We start from the raw sequence: 19,352 nt of genomic DNA, 5'->3' as shown, positions 1-19,352 counted from the left end.
TAAAATCCTAGTCCAGTCTATTCCCCAGATCAGGGAAGTTCCAGCTCTGCATTTGAGTTTGTCCTGCTGATTTAGCCTTACTGAAAACCTCATTTGGTGATGAAGCTGGAGTGCTCAGTTGTCCCTGCAGGGTTCCCAGTGCTCCCTGCAGATCCTTGTACTTCACACTCAAACCCTTTCTGTACAAGCAGTATTCAATGCAGATCAATTAAGTAATCTCTTCCTGTGCTGTTTTTTTCTCCTCATTAGATACATGCATTGTGCTGTGCACAAAAGATGCATTGTAGTTGTCTTGCCTTTTCTAAACTGCAACCTCTTCAGCAGTGTTTTTCAAAGTCTGAGCAAGCTGTGATTGTCCTGTGTTGAAGTGAAGCTAAACAAATTCTAGATCATCTTTATGCTATTAGAAAATAAAATACCTTTAACAAATACACCTCTCAGACTACTGCTTGAAGTATTATAGCTGTATAGGGTCTTGCTCAAGGTTAGTATATGGCTGCTTTTACACTAGCCTTGAGAGATAAGATTAAGCCTTTGGTTGAGTTTGTAGTGCCAAGTAGGTTAAATCAGTTGTATCCTTGTTATCTGCAGAAATTAATCTTGAGAGCAAGTCCTTTTATACTGCCCCTCTTTCCCACTTTGTCCTTCCCCCTCCTCATACTTGAATCCCTGTTTTGCTAGGGAGTTAGTGCCCATCATGCTGGCTGGCTGAACAATGAAGGAATTTGGACTCCAGTGCAATTTAAGATCATCATCTCTCATAAGAGCACCGTAGTATAATAGTGTTGTTAGTGTCAGTCTGCTCAGACCATATCCATAAAACCCATCTGTAACACCTCCAGGCTCTATCCACTCTATACTAAATGGCTAGAGAAGGGATTGCAGCTACCTTAAGCTTGTACTGCAGCAGGAATTCCTTCCTGCCTGTGCTATCACAGAGGCTTTTCTGTAAGGAGAATGGAAAAACATTTTGTGTCTCCAGCTATGCTTCATGTGGACTCAGTAAACATGTTAGACCCCAGATGACCAGGTGGGAAACTGGTAAGGCACAGGTAAGAGGCCTTGACATGACAAAAGGACAGAGCAAAGCAGAGGCAGCACAAGTGACATTGATTGATTGATCATGTGTCCTAGTGTTTGCAATCCATTTTGGAGATGAAGCTGCAAATTTCTTTTTTTGCCCAGTTGTTTAGAAAACTCAGCAGCTAGGCTGGTGAAATCCAATGGTCTGCTAGGGTAGCTTAAATTTATCAAACCAGCATTTTCCTTGGGCAAAGTCAGTGAGGATATTTTCTAACTTTGAATTATTTTTTGTACATTATTTACTGATTGCAAGTTGAGCACAAGCTTCATTTCTACTTTGTAGCCATAATTTTTGTGAACGTTTCCCCCCTCCTTTTTAAGCTGTAAATCTGTTGTTCCTCTCAGCTGTCTTGTCTCAGTTTCTAGTAAAATCATCCTTCCTGCTTTAATTGTGAACCTCTCTTACCTTTGGCTTTGTATTCCTTTGCCATACATGCCCATGCACTCAGACTCTTCTACTTAAAATGAGACAAGTGACTGCCTCATCCTCTTGAGCTTTCACTGTGTCCCCATGTAGTTCAGGATCCAGGATAAAATGACTCCTTGTTTCTTAAGAATCCCATCTAAACCCTCCATTAAGTTTCAAGTACCAGATGAAATTTTTCCTTTTTTCCTCCCCCATTTCTTATTATTTCTTCTCTGCTGCATTAGTCTCTTTGACTGTATTCCTTTTTAACTTAGCACAGTATTCTGGTAAACAGCTCATGAGGAAGAAAAAATTAAATGACTTTTAAAATTGATTGCCTAGAGAGTGAGTAAAACAAGAAAGCTTGGTCTTCCTCTTTCAGTTAAGGAATTAAAAACCCAGCAGGAGTTGCTGCATCATAACCTTTGAAGTTTGTCAATCTCAATATATTTCTGAGTTCTGGTCATGGCTCCCACAGGATGCTGAGCTTTCACAGATGCTACTTTGTAGCCTGTGGTGTGGGATTGGGTTTTTGTGAATTGATTTATACATGGTTATTAATATAGGCTTTGGTAACGTAACGTAAATGCATCACTAATCCTGTGATGATGATGATGATTAATTGCTAATGCACTGCATGATTCAGAATATCGAGCTGCTGGGAGAGAAGATTTTCAATGTACTTAAGTGAACTCGTTGGTCCGAAAATCCAGCTTGATCTGAGCCATCATCTACCTCTCCCTGAGTAAGATGCACAGGATAATGGCACTACCCCCAGTATGAACTGCTGCACCACCCTGATAGGGCCAGAGAAGTTACCTGGGCTTGGGAGCTGGGGAATGCTCTACATTGTCCTACTTAGACATGGCTGTCAAGGGAAAGTCCTGGGGATTCTGGTCCAATGAGCTGGAAGGATTTGGGGATAAAAGCAGTAAACAGAATTGTGGTCAGCTCTTACATTAAAAGGTAGGGGAGGGACCTCATTCAGTAAAGCCACAGATTGACTGATGGGTAACAAAAGAGCAAGAAGACTTCCAGATTCAACCAGTAGACAGAGTTGTTTCTCGCTTGCCAAGTTTCATTGCTTATCTCACTGCTGGTTTGCTAAACTATGAAATAAGCTTTTAGTAGTGTTATCTTACCACCTACTCTAACGTCAGAAGCCCAGCTCTAGCAGGAAAGGACACAAAAGAGAAGACCTGTGTGAATGTGCATGGTGTGAGGTGGATGCTTCCCTCTGTGTTTCCACATGAGCTGGTGAGGGGACCCCTGCAGGGAAGCAGAGATGTATAGTCCTGGCTTGTGTGAGTGGTGGATGCGGTGGGACTGAAGGACAGATGTTGTTGGGTGCTTTTGTTAATGGATGATTAAGCTCCCACTCACATCTCAAAGATACTAATTATAAAGCTTCTAAATATAGAAGAAGAAAATTCCCCTTTTCTCCTCGAGCTTATGAATAACTAATTTTAAATATTTGCTTGTGGCAGCTGGTTAATAACTGTGCTTCCTCTGAAGAAGTGGCTTTTGCAAAATGCCCTTCAAGCAGGAGTTTCCCTTTTCTGTGCCTAGTGCTGATCATGTTTACCTATGTCAGTGACAAAAGTGAAGGTGGGGCAGGCAGGCTCTGGTGTGCCTTTCTGCATTGAGAGGGACTGTACTGTGGCCTCTCAGTACCTACAGAGGACAGACTTTTGCAGCAGGACAAGGGGTGATGGTTTCAAACTAAAAGAGGAGAGATTTTGATGTAAGGAAAAAAAATTTTTACAAGGTGGGTGGCATTGCCAGCTGTCTCTATGCAGGGGAGAGTACAGGCCTCTGAGTTTTAAGGACTTGATAAAAAGATCTACCTGGCTTGCTAAACTGATTGGTGTGTGGCCTCTGAATCCATTGCAATGGTCAAGGAAAGCAAAAAGGTTTCCTGAAAACTCTGTCACTTCATCATCTCAGCAAGTTAAGGACATTCCTGAGATGGGAAGCATTATCTCGCAGAAGTGTCACCTGGATTCACCTGTGTGTACCTCAGGTCCTTAACTACCTGTCCTTCAGCTCATGACCTAAGGCAGATAACCACATTGAAGTTATGAGCCAGCAGAGACCTTACCAAGAGCAGGTATTACCCTGTCTCTAGCAGCAGTATGTGAACAGAGTGTGATGCTCATTAACCTTCAGACATTAGTATAAATTTCCAGGGATGAAGTTAGGCACAGATCCTCCCTACTTCTACAATACCCACGATTTTACTCCATATACTGAAAAGATGCCATTAATACCAAACCCTGTGGAATTAATGTGGAATAATACTATGTTAACATAGCCTCTATTATGAGTAAAAAAAATTAAGTGGTTTAGGCAATTATTTGGAGGTTGTGTAGGAGTGAAAGAATAATTCATCTAGCTACTTGATATTCTGAGTCTGGGACAAAACCAGAGCAGCTGGCAGATTTACTTAGTTCTCCCAACCTATCCACCCTTGCTCCTCTCTGTACCTACTCTCTGTATCACATTAACTTGCATCTCTCCGAAGAATAAGGCATGAGACCATGGTTGTCAAACTCAGACATTGTTTTTGTGTGTTTCTATTAATCTACATTTCTAGGTGCACAGGAAAGGTGGGAGGTTTTTGCAACAGTTCAAAAGATTGTTATTTGGACTCCAGTTATGCCTCACTGATATATACTGATGTGCAAGATGCCATATAGCTAAAGCCAAAGCCCTGAAGAGCTAACAAGCTCCTGGAAAGGGGTGTGAAGGGGAAATACAGGAAGAATACAGAAAGACTCCTAATTTGCCTGAGGGTGCATCAGAATGGCAGAGGTAGAAACATAACCCTGGGAACAGATACTTAGCCTTGAAGAAGCTGATGATCATTGAGGTATGGAGACAAATTCTGCATATTTCCATTTCAGTGGGAGTTCCCATACAGCTGTAGCTGGCTATATCTTACTCGTACTTAAGTACCTTCAAGTCTGTCTTTATTTTTATGCTGGGCTAGTATATTGTGTTCCTCTGGCCGCACGAAGGATTCATTCACCCGTAGGAAAGCAGATATTGAAACAGTAGACTCATCTCTCCTGTCAACTTCACCTCATTTCAGTAAAAAACTTTGTCATACCCACTACTTTGTTTAGTTTTGATTGTTACAAAATACCTATTTTTAAAAGTCTTACTGGATTTATTTTCCTTAGGCTTCAACAGCCTTCTTGTACTAGGACTGACTCACTTCATACTACACTTGTGCAGGTGTAATTGCAGTAAGTTCAGTGAAGTTATTTCTAGTTTACACAGGTAATATAGGGCCTAGCTTGTGTGAGTCACCTGCTAATTCTCTTCATCATGGAAAAAAAAAAAGTCATCCTTCTTCTAATTTATTTATTTAGTGTAAGCTAGCATAGCCCTATGAGTAATACATTCCACAGCAGGTAATGGGAGTTGAATGGATGTGGCAATTCTAGCACGCCACGTGAGCAGCAGGAAGACAAACTGAGCTGCAATCAGTAAGCCTCTTGCAGCATGGAAACAGGATGGCCCACAGGTGTAGGGAGCTGTAGCATCATCTCCTTTAGGTTTCTCTATTCTTTCTCTCCTGGGAAAGAGGGATAGCTTGATTTTGTTCAGAAAATCACACTTTCCTTGAGCTTGTCTGGATGTGTCTATTCCCAGGTTTACCCCAAGACGTCTGCTCAAGGTAATTTAGCAGCTAGTTCCTCTCTGCATAGACTCCTCCTGGGGTTATAAACCAGGAGAGCTTGTCCCACACATTCTTTAAAAATAAACAACTTAACAAAATCCCACAAAAATACCCCAATCAAACTCAAGCAAACCCAAATCCCCACCCTTTGGTTTCCTCTTGTTAATTCACACATGATTACTGATTGCAGCCAGCTGCTGATGCTGGCTGTGGTATTAAAAGAGGCACTTTCTAATTTCCTTGTTTGCAGTGATCTCATTTAATGGAAGGCAGGTGTAAGTGGTGTTATGTAAGCATCAAGGAGGTAGGTGTTGATATTGTGTTTCCAAAAAGCAAGCCAAAGGCTATAAGTGGAAGCAGATTGATGTTGTCAACACCATCTATTGATAACATTGGTGAGTAGCATTGTTTGACCTTGTTCTTGACATGCTGAACATGGAGGCACACAGGAATGTTTTTGCTGGGTATCAGAGTCTGCTAGAGGTGCTCCTTTTAAAGCAAATGCAGGCAGTTGTGACAATCTTTCTAAACAAGAGTTTTCTCTAATTCTGTTCTCTTCAACTGTAACATGCAAGTTCAGTGCCTCTAAATGCAATCACTAACTTGGTACGTGCAAACCTTAACAGTAAGTGGACTGCAGGTGTGGAAACAATAAGCAGCAATGATTTGAAAATATCTCTGCACATATATATATTTTATATATATATAAACACTGTGACTCTGCTTTCCCCCCCCCCCCCCAGTACTGTAATCTGTGATAGTACACAGTTTTCCAATGCAATAAAAATGTTCTTGAGTAAAAGGTGCATTAAAAGTGTAACTACTCAGAAAAGTGATGTTATTGTGTGAGTGCAAAAAAGCACCCTAAGATTGGGTGACCTCTTAAAATGAAGATGGAAAGTTTAGCTGATCAGGAGTTAATGAATGGTATCCTTGCTCAAATGAGAAGCTTGCTTGAGAGAGAAGTGATTTATATAAATGATATGAAAGTCATTAACCAATAAAGAGAAAAATAGTCATGGCACTGCTGGACTTCACTATCAGAAATTTTCAGGGGAAAGAGTTAACTTATGAATTACTTTATTTGACATTTTGAAACTATATGAAGCAGAGATAAAAAATTAAACAAATTTGGAGTTTTAAGGAATAAGATATTTTAATCAGCCTGGTCTGTAATGGCCAATCAGCTGTGGTTGGCTTTTGGTTTTGTTTCCCCCCTCCATTTCTGTTTTTAAACAAAATTTGGTCAATTTCTGTATTTGTCAGAGTATATACAGACTTCTGAATCTAAACTATTCAAAATGAAATCCCTACTTGTCATCCTTGTTAAATTACAATGAAAAATTCTCTTAGAACTGGTTATGTCCAGCTGGGTTTTTGCTTGTATGTGTCAGCATCCTGAGTACCAGTAAGCTAGAATCCTGCTACTGCTATGAATCTTCACCCTTTTGCTCCTTTGCATCTGTTCAAGTTTGAATAGGTAGCTCCTCACACAGTGAAGTGTAAGTGAAAGATTTTTAAATCCCTTTAAATTAAATGTCTAGGATTTTTGTGATTGTTAACACGGTCAGAATGCAGAAGCAGGTACAAGCATGAGCACAATTTCTGAAGGCAATGTTATAGAAAGTATTCAACAGCCAGAAGACATTATACATGTTTCTTAGTAAGTAGGAAGTGGCACTACAAACCCCTGTTCCATCTTTCTTCATATTTTTAAGAAAGAGCACTCTTTGATTTGGATTTTCTGGGCCTGTCTTAGCCACAATTTTCCATGGTCAGTAGTATCAGATGAAAAAGAGAAGTTGATGCTTAAAGCAGTACACCTGTTGTAACAATATTGCCTACATATGGAGAAGATGGGGAACATCTGTTAGTGAATGGCTAAAGAATAGGCTGTCAATCTTGCACTCCTCATCACGGTGCATGCTGAGGCTTGTATCATCACTACTTGTGGGGTTTGGAGATAGTTTTTCTTATAAGCATAAGAGAAGAGCTGAGCTCAAGTGAAACCAATGCCCTTTTAGTCCAGGCATTGTGCAAAGCCATTAGAAAAGGCTGTCTCATGATCGAGAGCTCACAGACAGCTAATCTGCAGCAAATCTATCTATGGCCACATAGGTAACCATGCAGAGGGTGTCATGATTATTACCTTACTCTGAGCATTGGCAGCTTGTGCCGGTGACTGCTGCTCAACTATGTTGAGAAGAGTAAGAGGTTTACAAAGCCTTTGCTGCAACTGGTGTGGTATAAGGGTTGAGAGGCGGTGGTGTCAAGATACTTGTCTGCTCTTGCCATTCCCAGTTCTGATCTCAGGTCAGTTAAGTCCCAAGACATGTGCAACAAAGTGGATCTCTGTGGTGAGGTATCTGGGATTTGGTGAAGTTGATAACTTGCTAGGAGCTAGACTTTCATTTTAGAACAAGGCTGCTGTAAAACCTCTGGAGTTTTCCAGACTGACCACAGCCAATGTTGTTGGATGCATCAAATCACCACCATCTCATATTAGCGAGTTCTGCACAGATGAGGCTATACCTACCTTCCGGATGGGGAACCATAAAAACTACTACTAGTAAATGGAAGAAAATTTCTGTCACCAGGATTTCCTGTTAAGTCAGTTAGTGTAACTGCTCTGAGCTGCAGCAACCCTGTCCTACAAGAAGCAGCAAGTTGTCCATACAGGCAAGCACACAACTTTTTCTACTGAAGTTAGTGGCAGCCACTATTGAGGTTAAGAGAAGGGAATGGCTACGTCAGGTTTGGGGCAATCTCATGCCAGAAGTGACTTCACTTAATTGCTCATTATTTCTGACCTTCTCCTTTTCTCTTCCTCATAAGTGGAGTCTTCTTATGTCAATTGTATTTTGTTCTTTTCCCGCAGGAGAAAATACAAGAAAACATCACAGAGGTAAGAGTAAATCGCAGAGGACTGGAAGGTATTTGTGAGTTGTCTGTCTCTTTTTGTTAGAGGGTTTGAAGGAGGATTTTGCTGTTACCAGATTTGGGTTTTTTCCCAGGGAAATGCCATTCTACTGATTGTTTCCCCCTTTGAAGGACCTTCTTGAGCTGCTGCTGCTCCAAATCCCCTTTGACGTTAGTGGTAGTTCTCCTTGAGTAAGGACAGAAGTATTTATCCTTGAAGGTCAAACTCTCATAAACGTCACTCTGTTCCTTCTGCAAGATCTGCTGGTTCTAACTCCTTTGGCTTACTCACTCTGTAATAATAAAATGGATTGTGGGCTAGTAGTGTTGCTAATGATCTTTGCAGGACACTGAAGGAAAATGGGAATCCTTTTGATTTACAGGCCCTTTTATAAGCCACCTGAACTAGTAATCTTATGGCCTTCTTGCAGGAGAGAGGCCCAATGGGGGCCTTTGACAGATTCATTTTTCTTTCTTTGGAGCCCTTGTGCTTGGTTGCCTCAGAGAATGCACTTTGCAGCCCAAAGCCTTTTGGTGCTGTGCTATCTTTCCCTCCCCTGCATGTGGAGTATTAATTGGTGACTTAATCTCATGGCGTGCTGAGCATCTTTAGTTCATGTTGACTTTAACTGGATTTGAGACTCCTGCAGAGTGCTTCCTAAGGACTGAATCCTGCAGCTCTGCTGAATGTGCTCTTTAATGTTGTGTGGTGATGAGAGAGCTGACAGATAAACCAATGTGATGATATGATGGGCTAAGGCATCACAGCCCCTACTACTGTTTGGTATCATCTTGTGCTGAAGATGGTCACTCCAATGCAGATTTGGCAGGATGGGATACATGTGTGCTTGTGTGTCACAGTCACAAGACACTGATGTGTGGTGGCTTGAGTGATGGATAAGGTGGGTTTGAACTGTCTAAGTTTAGTGGAAAATACTGTTTTGGAGATGTCTGTGCTGCCTGTGCAGGTGGGCATTGTGTAGTACAATGCACAAGAATGGGGAGAAGGTAAATATGGTTGTGGTTGTTTTCCTGATGTGGGGCTGACACTGTCGTTCTGTTTGCAGGTCTACTTTTCTCTGCCTGCTATGACTGTTAATTACTTGTAAACATATCCCTGGCCAAAGGTCTTGAGTTGCTGCAAGAAGATCTGATCTGGGGCTGAAATGGTTTCCAGAAGGAATGATTGCTCTGTATGTGTCCCCCCTGCACTGTTCTCATTTTTTTGCCTACATAAGCATGGTATCAGAGAGGTTTGTGCTCAGAATCCCCTCTGTACCATGGACTTGCTGTTATCCTCAGAAAGGAGTTTGAGTATGTCAAAGGCTCCTACACACCCAGTTGTATCAATGACACACAGAGAATTGAATCAGTTGTTTAAACAAACCATTGCAGGGTTAAATTTTGTGCCCCAGGAGGTTTTGAATTGTCTGTTGTTTTTTTTTGTTTTTTAATTCCCTTGCTGTTATCCTGGGCAGATGGGCTTCATGGCCCTCTCCTAGCAGTCTAGCAGTGGTTGTGAGCTCTGTGGAGGCAAGAGATCGCTTCAGGGACTGGTGAACAGCAATTGCTGAGCAGGTACTCCTGATAGCCCTGCTCAGCAGGCACTCGCCGCTGTCTGTGTGGCTCAGTGGGGTAGCTGCTGCTGCTGGGAACCACTCTTTGCCAGCACCTGGGGCAAGCTGGCTGGCTAGTAAGCTTCTGCCACCTGCTCTGTGATTAAGGTATGATTCTAAATGGGAAATTGCACACACTGCCATCTGATGCAATAGTGTAACATCCAGCAAAAGGAGGTGGTAAGACAGCAGTTAATTTAAAGGCTGGTTTTATGTAGCATCTTACTGGTTGAATTGGTAATTCCAACAATGAACATAAACTGATGACGTGGCTCAGGCCTCCACCTTTGTTCCCCACATTCATCTGTTGTGGAGTTTCCTTTTTTCTTTGTTACATTTTTTTTCAAAATGATTTTGGCTGTTTCTACCTGACTGGGCTCTGGAGGGTGACTGGCAGCTGGACTGAAACCATCTTTGGCTTTGCCTCTTCTCTATTTTGTTTCTCTTTGGGGAGTGTTTTTGCCTAAGAATGCCCAGGTGATAGCAAGCAGCGCTTGCCTATGTAGGAGAAACGCTGCTGTCCTCTGTAATGTACAGTGTAAAGAAACAGTTTCCACTGTGTACAGACCTGTTAGGAAGGAAGATGAAGCATGTACAAGAAAACTTGAGAAGGAGGAGTCGGAGTGAAATCTGATCCATTGCAAAACTGTAATTGGAAAGGACAGGCACTGACTCTTGCATTGATCATTCTGTTAACTGAGTTGACTCAAATGCTTTTGTAACAATAGTATATTGATATGATTTTCCTCATAAACTTGAAAGTTTCACAGCAATTTACTTAATCCCAAGATAGTAATTGTATCTGAACTGCTGAACTGTGATCTAGGTTAATCACAGCAATACCGAGGTGCATTTAATCAGAACTCAGGTTATCAGTGATTCTCCTGTCCAGTTCCCCTCGGGTAAGTGGATAGTACATACCTTATTAAATAGTGATGGGAACAAGAGAGACAATTAGACAGGGAGACAAAGGTCTTTAACTTTAAGGTCCTGGGTTGGTTTTGCTTTTTCTGGAGTACTTGAGACTTCAGTCATGCTTGATTTGACTGTTGAGACTCCCAGTTATTCTGAAGACATTCCGCTGTGGGCTGCCCACATTTTCCTGAAAGAGATTCGTCACCTTCAGCTCCCTGGGAGATTAAAAGGGAAATAAGCCTTTCAAGTAGCCCTTGGCAATCCCTTCCTAGATTAGGTTTTTTTCTGCTTTGATGGTGTTCAGCTAGTACAGGCAGTTTTGCACTTCTAAGGATTCACTGAAGCCTTACTTATCTTCTCACAGATAAATAATCTGTGTCATCTTACATGGCACAGATTTTCTTCCATTACAATCCACAGTGATGCATTTTTACTCCACTAGTAACACCCAGTTGTGTACATTGCTGTTTTAGCTTAGCTGCATGTTGGCTGATTGTACAGTGGGATGAAAATGCTTTAGGATGAAAATGCCTTCCCCCCCCAGTGAACTAATTTTAGATAAAAATCAAGTTAAAAGTCCTGGTATTTTATCCATCCATTGTGGATGGATGTTGGTTTTTTTTTTCCCCCCTCTAAGTATCTGGTAGGAGTATACAGGAGTTTATAAAGCAGACAAGGAAACGTAACCGAAGTGCCTTTGAAATATGCCCATGACCCTGAAAGAAGACTCCTAACAGGCCCTGCAAAATACTAATATGATTTCTTTAAGAAATTTCTAATTAAAAAAAAAAGAAAGTTGAGATCTGATGTGAACCACATGGCCAGAACATCAAGCCCTCCCTAATTTTCATAAAGGTTTTATTGCTTTTACCTCAGATGATCAGACAGGAAACTTGTAAGCTGAGATCTTCTTTTCCATTCCTTTCCCACACTTTCCTGTTTTTTCTCATTAATGTCTGTGCTTCTCAAGTCCAGTTTGCTCCAGCATTTAGTTAATATACACGGCTGGCTCATGTTCAGCCTACTATTGACCAGTATCCCCAGGTCCCTCTCTGCCTGGCTGCTCTCCAGCCACTCTGACCCCAGCCTGTAGCACTTGCATGGGGTCGTTGTGGCCAATGTGTAGAACCTGGCACTTAGATGTGTTAAATCTCATGCCCTTGGACTCTGTCCAGCCTGTCAAGGTTGCTCTGGAGAGCCCTTCTACCCTCTAACAGATCAACTCCTGTTCCCAACTTCGTGTCATCTGCAAATTTACTGATGATGGACTCAATCCCCTCATCCAGATCATCAAGAAAAACATTGAACAGGATGGGGCCCAGCACTGATCCCTGGGGCACACCACTGGCTGCCAGCTGGATGTGGCACCATTCACCACCACTCTCTGGGCTTGGCCCTCCAGCCAGTTCCTAACCCAGCACAGAGTGCTGCTGTCCAAGCCATGGGCTGACAGCTTGGCCAGGAGTTTGCTATGGGGGACGATGTCAAAGGCCTTGCTGAAGTCCAGGTAAACTACATCCGCAGCCTTCCCCACATCCACCAGGCAGTCACCTGATCATAGAAGGAGATCAGGTTGGTGAGGCAGGACCTGAAGGCAAAGAAGGTGTTTAGGGCCTCAGCCTTTTCCTGATCTTTAGTTACAATGTTCCCCTCCAGGTCCAATGAAGAGTGGAGGTTCTTCTTGCCCCTCTATTTAACATTATTATGTTTATAAAAATGCTTTTTACTGTCTTTCACAGAAGTGGCCAGCTTGAGTTCTGACTGGGCTTTTGCCTCTCTAATTTTTCTCCCACATGATCTAACAACATCCTTAAACACATCACTAGGTTTTTGTTGGAATGAAGCTTCACCTCTCTCTCAAAGAGAGACTGTCTGATTAAGGGCATTATATGTGGTGATAGGTGTCTCTGCCACAGATAGAATAATATAGCCTGAAGAGGACCTCCAGAAGTCTCCTCTTCCAGCTCTTGGTGCTTGGAAACATCATTGTGGCCCTGATTAACTCCTGGCATCCATCAATTTACGTAATTTGACAGTATTCTTAGTCCTTAGTTCTGATACCATTTCATTTCCACTGCTTATCTATTGACCTTGCAAGGTTATCTTAATTACAAATAATAAAAATACCCCTAATTCCTTAAGCTGAGCCAGTAATTACAATACTGCTTAGCTCAAGTTTTTCTTTATATATATTATCTGAACAACTCCAGCAATATAGGATGCATTAAAGGTTGGTAACCTAATCAGTAGCATGCACACACAATGCACAACTTGATGTGCCAAAATTCTTTGTGAAACATGGTCTATTGGGGTGTGGAGACCTCTTCACCAACCTCAGTAGGACTTCTTGAAGCTCTGTTCCAGGTAAACGGCTGTTAAATTTTCAAGTCAAAGCTATTACACTTGTGCAAAAGGAGATCTGCTGACTTGCTTCTGTAATACTATAAGGAAAGCTGGGTCTGATAAATTGAATGGCCACTTCAGTGAAAAAGATACTGATTTGTGGAGTGCTCTGTGTTCATTGCACTGCAGAATCATAGGTGCTTTGCAGAAAAAATGAACATAGTCATGTAAGTAAAGCTTGTAATGAATCTGTGTGTGAAGGGGGCAAATGGAAATGACATTGGCAACCTTAATTTGGCATTTCATCGCTTTCTGGGTGCTTGACTTTTCAACCAGAGCAGTCTTCTAATGCAGTTTAAGTGTGGTCAGATGCAGGCAGCATTACACAGCTCTGAAGAAGAGACTGTGGTTTAAGTTTAAGCTAAGTGAAGCTTGTGCTTCACTTCAAGGAGCAAGCTGTTACTTGCCTATGTCTAGAGAAATCTCATATTAAGAGGAATCCCAGCTTTTGTTCTCCTAGCACTTTCTGTAAGAGGAAAACACTATTATGACAAAGGCACATACATACTCTACTATTTCTGTCCTTTTGTTTCCATCTATTTAAGAGATCTGGAACATGCAGTGAGAGTGGACTCCATATAGATACACTCTATCTATCTGTCTGTCTGTCTATCTATCTATCTATCTATCTATCTATCTATCTATCTATCTATCTATTTTCCCTGGTTTTGAAATTTTGTTCAGTTTTTCTTACCCAAAAGGAGGCAGCCAGTTCTTAATGTGATGGCTCTAGTAGAGGAAAGTATAGGTCTTGGATTCCTGACATGAGTAATGGAACTTCTTTATCCAGAGCAGGTGCAAGTTAAAAATAATTATGAAACATGACTAAATAGTGACCAAATGTTTCTTGCTTATCTCTATTCCTATTATGGTATTAAAATTAATTTAATTCCATATATTATATAGTGCTGAACAATTGTCAATAACTACAAGTTCTTAATGATTAATTACTATTACAATATCAAACATATCAAGCATAGTTTTTCAGCTGATTTACTACACCTAAAATATTACCAGTGATGCAGGCTTTGTTCTAACAATAGCACATCTTGCTGGTTTAAGAAAGAGGCTCTGTCAGATTTGAAAGTGGAAAAAGTAGTTTATGATACTCAAACGCTGTGGTAAGTGTCCTTACCTATCAAAAGAAAGTTACACTTAGGTTTTCCCCACACATGTTCATGTTTAGGTGAAACCCAGCCATAACCTTCACTATCATTTCAGCTGAGCTGGCGACACACTCCTGCTTTTGCAATGGTCCTCTGCCTGCCCGTGACACTGATTTTCAACATGAAATCATGATATCATCCAGATTCAGATGTTAGGGGTGCTGTTTGTATTACTTTGTTAGAAGTTATTCATAGTCCCTAGATTTGCAGGGTGCATTCCCTTTTTGATAGAGTGAGGTTGGTTTGAAATGAAAATGGCATTCAAAAGTCACAGACTTTAATGAAGACAGACTGACACCAGACCTTGTTAAATATCAGATTTTCAAACTAGAATATCTCCATGAAGCATAGATGCTTGCTTTTTAAAAACTCTTAGTACCTGACAAGTTTTCCTGGTTCAAATCCTGGGGAGAGGGCAGAGCAGAAGTTGTCTTGTGCCTTCTATTACTTTTCTAGGCTCTGTTATGAAAAGTTGTCTGGAAAAAAACTTGCTGGAGAATAGTGTTGGGTTTTTTTTTACAAGCTATGCACCCAGGTAATTTTCATTGTAAAACTAAGTGATGTAGATGAGATACGCTCTAGCCTTATGGCATTTCAACACACTTGCTTTTGCCAGTTGAAACCAAACAAACTATTGTATGCATGATTCTGAAGAGCTGCATGAAGAATAAACCCAGGCTCCTGACACCTTCCCATTGGGTTAGTCTGGATTCTCTCAGTGACATCTGGTGCTCTTCTCATTGGCTTATTTTTAGCTAATTCAAAGCGTCTTGCTTTTTTTTCTTCAAGGTATTGCAGTTTTCATTCCTTGCAGGCATGGAATTTAATTCTGCTTGTGAGTACACATGTACCAGTAAGCATTCATTTCTATTTTAGTTAATTAGAGATCCTTTACTGAAGTATGCTTGGAGAATTAGATTAGGATTTGGTGAGGGGATGTAACAGGGAGTTTTTCTGCCCATGATTTACACCTAATTTGTATAAGAAGGATAATAAAACTTAATGAACAATTCAGTTAAGACCTATATTATTGCCTCTTAGACATGATCTTCCTGTGAAATACTATTGATTTTAATTATTATTTTTGTTTTGCCCTTGAGAAGTGAATTACTTAGATTTGATGCATCCAACTCAGTGAAACTTCCTTAGTGAAAATGACATTAACTTTGATGGTTGTGTTGGTAGCATAAGAGGGAAGAAGCTAATATACTTGATACTCCTGCAGTCCGTCTATGGATAATGAGACTGTTCAGTTCCCAAGTCTGGATGTAAACAGCTTGTGCTGCTAGTAAACAGCATTCCTTTTTTAGAGTTTAATATAACTGTCAGCAAAGGCAGAGGCCAGTCTATAGAACTTCTCTGTTTGTCTTTTTCTTCTTATTTGCACTGCAGGTTTTTTTGGTAATCTTTCAATGTTTACAGAAAATCTGCATAATTATCTGGGGAAAAAAAAAATCTGGTTTTATTTCCTGAAAATAAGTGTTAACACAAATGTTAAGACATCTGTCTCCAGTCCTTCATTCCCCATTTTCCATTCCCTTGTTCTTCCTCATTCCCCTTTCCTAACTGTATGCAATTTTTCCCTAATCCACAGCATAAGGAAGGACAGGTGTTAGTCTTGACTCTCTGTATCCTACTGCTCTTCCACTAACACATACTATGCACAGAAGCACAGTCTTCTCTGTCAAAAAGCTTTCCATCCAAGGGGAGCCTCAGAAAACAAGTGGAAAACTAAGATTTGGGACCCCGCTGCCTCTTGCTTTCTTAGGCTGTATCACTTTTCCCTCCAGTTGAGCACCCAGATGTTCCTGGGGAATAAAACAGCAGAAGAAGGAAGAGAACAAAATACATGGATTTTTTTTCCCTTCCCTCCCCGCCACCCCCTCCATTTTTATTTTATTTTTTTTTAATGTAATTAACTGAGTGCTAAACTGCATCTGGTTAAACCAATACTCTCATCAGCTGCTAATGGGCTGACCCCTCTGAACCAGTGCTTCAGGTAGCACACAGATAGGCCATTGATTTATTCTTATTTTTTTTTCCCCCACTGAGCAGTTTTAATAGCTGAGCTTTGGTAACTTCTAGGCAATTTTCAGTACGCTGTGTAGTTACAAAAAGCTGCACGTTTAAGTTGCCTTAAGATGCAGCATTTCTATGACTAATTCAGAGCTCCTATGTCCTAGCTGCATCTCAAATTCAATTTGAATTGATAATGAGTTGGTTTAATCCCTCTCTTTGATTTAGCGGTCAGACTAAAGGACAACATTTTTTGGGAGGGAGGAGCAGGAGGGTGGTGAGGAGGAGAGAGGGAGAAAGGAAAAATAATTGTTAGGGACTGAGGTTATTTTGGCAGTTAATGTTGGAGTGGGCTTTTACTTGGGGACCTCCTCTGGGGGCGAGCAACATAATTGAAGTTCTGTGTAAGCATCCAGCCTTCGAAATCTCTCGCTTCCTGAATGCATGTCTCCCTTGCAAGGTATGAAGAAGGAATCCTAAAGCATTTTGTTAAAAATCTATCAAATGCAGGAGATCTATCAAAAGGCAGCCTTGCTGAAATAATTTGCTCTTGGAGAGATCATCTGTCTCCTGGCAGTGTGATTTTTTCCTCAAGAGAAATTTCTTTTAATGTGGATTACACTGGAGCCACTAACAAGTCTTATAAAGTCTGGGAAAGCCATAAAGCCTCTTTCCTTATTGCTACATCAGAGAGTCTCTCTGATTTCTACCAACTGAGCTCTGTGTTTGCTTTAGCACATTCTCAAAAGACTATCCAAGTATTATGAATATTTTTATTCCTCAACCCAAACAAATGCATTTTGTCCTGTCTGTTTCTAGATGATAACTTGGGGATGGCATTTAACTTTCATTAGTTGACAGGTGAAGAAGTTCTCCAGACCTTTATGCCTTAACAACATGGACACTGCAGTCCCTTTGGGCCAAAGGATTTATCACATACTAAGATGCAAACATCTATGAGAGTCTCTTGTGAAAACATTGGCAAATCCATGTTGAGTGCTGTGCCATCTCCACAGGCACAGGGGAGCATGGCTAGTAATGCATTTTTACAGGCTAGCCTCCAAGCTTCCAATATCAAGCATGGGAAATAAGCCTTAAGTAAGAGCAAAGGACTTGACCTGCCTTTGCATGTGTATTAGTGCAAAAAGGAATCACACATTAATGTACTTGATACATGTTTTGATGAGCACCACCACAGAGAAGATCAAGAAGCAATTTACTGTAGTTTTTGGCTAGTGTTTCTCCTTCCCTCCATCCCATTCACGTACTGATGCATCAGAAGAGATGCAGACCTCATCACAGTTTAAGTTGAGGTTATACCACAGTGGATGGTGATGTTAGACTGTCACTATGTAGAAGAATACTGGGGAGGAGATTCCCCAGTAGAAACATCAAGTTATTTTATACTTAACTGTGCATACTATACTTCACAAAGGCTTCATAAATTATCTGAGGTATTTGTATTCATTTGTTGCTTGACCATACTCAGAGGTATTAATGTGCCTGATTGCGTGGATGTATAAGGGGCCACATGCACAATAGGTGCATTAGATGCATTCAGCTCAGTCAGACCACTTCCAAGCTCTCCATGTTTGGCACAATTGTTTTCAAAGGTGTGTTGTGGGTCTTCTGTGTTGTGATGGTTTTAGGGGTTTTTTACCTTGGCCGAATTTGGGGAACAATTATAGTAGAGAAGTGCTTTGTTTTCACACAAGATGTAGTGGCAAGATTTTGGACACCTGGTCCTCAAGTCCCTGGTCAGAAAACCTTTTTTTAAATTAGTGCTTTTATCAGTACAGCTGCTCATTCCTAATCTTCATTGTGATTCATAGAGTGCTTAAACCCCCTTCACCTAGCTACAACCTTACCTGCAGAGAGAAGAAATAACAATTGTCTGAACATAATAGAAGTGCTGTTGTTAAGTAATGATTTCTTGCTGAGGTTATTACTCTTAACATGCACTAGTATCTTATTTCTGTGCTCCTGTGCAACACATTCAGATTTAGTGGCGCATGTAATTAAGGTTCATAGCTTTGGAACCATTCTCAGGCACTATGTACACAAAATGTGATTTTAGCTTATGTTTAATTATTGGCTTGACTAGGACCAGATATTTTTTAAAGGAGGGAAAAGATATTTCTGTTCTCTTAATCCCTGGAGACATTCAAGATCAGACTTGATGTGGCACTGGGCAGCCTGATCTAGTTGGAGGTGTCGCTGGTCACTGCAGAGGGGTTGGACAAGATGACCTTTGAGGGTCCCTTCCAACTCAATGCAATCTGTGGATCTTTAATTTTTTTGCCAGAACAATGTGTAATGTGGTGGAGAAAGTGCTCTGCACTTGCTGGTCATGGTACAGGTTTATGCTAGGCTTGTAGACCATTGTCTCTTTGGGTTGTTTTTCAGGGTCTGGGACATATGGGGGCGGGGGGGGGGGGGGGGGGGGGGGGGGAAGGTTGGCCATAAAAAAAAGAGTAATTTTTTTTTTAACAGTGAGAGATGCTGACAACATTTCAAGTGAACCAATTCTATATATGGAATTAATTTCTTCTGATTTCTTAATCTGCTAAAAAATGGTTTTAAATTCTAATTAGTTTTTGTTTTGTTGTGGGTTGGGTTTGGGTTTTTTTTGGTGTCCTTCTGTTCCTATTAAAACAGACACTACTATAGCTGAGTTCCCACATGAGCTGATAATTTCACTGTTGGAGAGTTTTCTGAGCTACCTAATAACATTTAAACAAATTTCAGCAGTGCTTACTGATTACTGACTAAGGACTTAGGGAATCATAGAATAGTTTGGGTTGGAATGGACCTTTAAAGGTCATCTAGTCCAGCTCCTCTACAGTGAGGAGGAACATCTTCAGCTAGATCAGGTTGCACTTGTCCAGTTTTGTAACAATGTGTGGATTCTCATGAGAATCCTCACAGAATGAGCCAGCATTGAGGCTAAGCAACTGTCCAGTTGCTGCTGAACTGTGCTCATTTGGGTCTTAGCTATAGCATATCAAAGAAATAGAAATTCGGGCTGTGAATGCTAATTATGTTGCATATGGATAAATAAGTGAATTTGATCTCCTAGGAAGCCAGTCCAGCACCTTTTGCCAGGAGTAGATTTGGTTAGAAAAGCAAACCAAGAGTAT

The 19,352-nt window shown here is 41.0% G+C and overlaps 1 protein-coding gene across 9 annotated transcripts in view; it reads left to right on the top strand.

The window, feature by feature from the left end:
• Positions 1-19,352, top strand: part of PDE1C (phosphodiesterase 1C) — a 315,392-nt gene that overhangs the window by 118,582 nt on the left and 177,458 nt on the right. For 3 of the 9 annotated variants that reach the window (XM_068156900.1, XM_068156899.1, XM_068156898.1), the window contains one exon: positions 8,056-8,082. The exons of the other annotated variants lie outside the window; for them this stretch is intronic. In XM_068156900.1, the coding sequence (XP_068013001.1) occupies positions 8,056-8,082 (27 nt within the window). The remainder of the gene's footprint in view (positions 1-8,055; positions 8,083-19,352) is intronic. 9 annotated transcript variants of the gene reach the window in all.

The sequence above is a fragment of the Melanerpes formicivorus genome, unplaced genomic scaffold (assembly GCF_026170545.1).
Source record: "Melanerpes formicivorus ecotype bairdi unplaced genomic scaffold, bMelFor1.0.p_v2 SCAF_35, whole genome shotgun sequence".
Lineage (NCBI taxonomy): Eukaryota > Metazoa > Chordata > Aves > Piciformes > Picidae > Melanerpes > Melanerpes formicivorus.
This window is presented reverse-complemented; position numbering and strand designations above follow the sequence as displayed.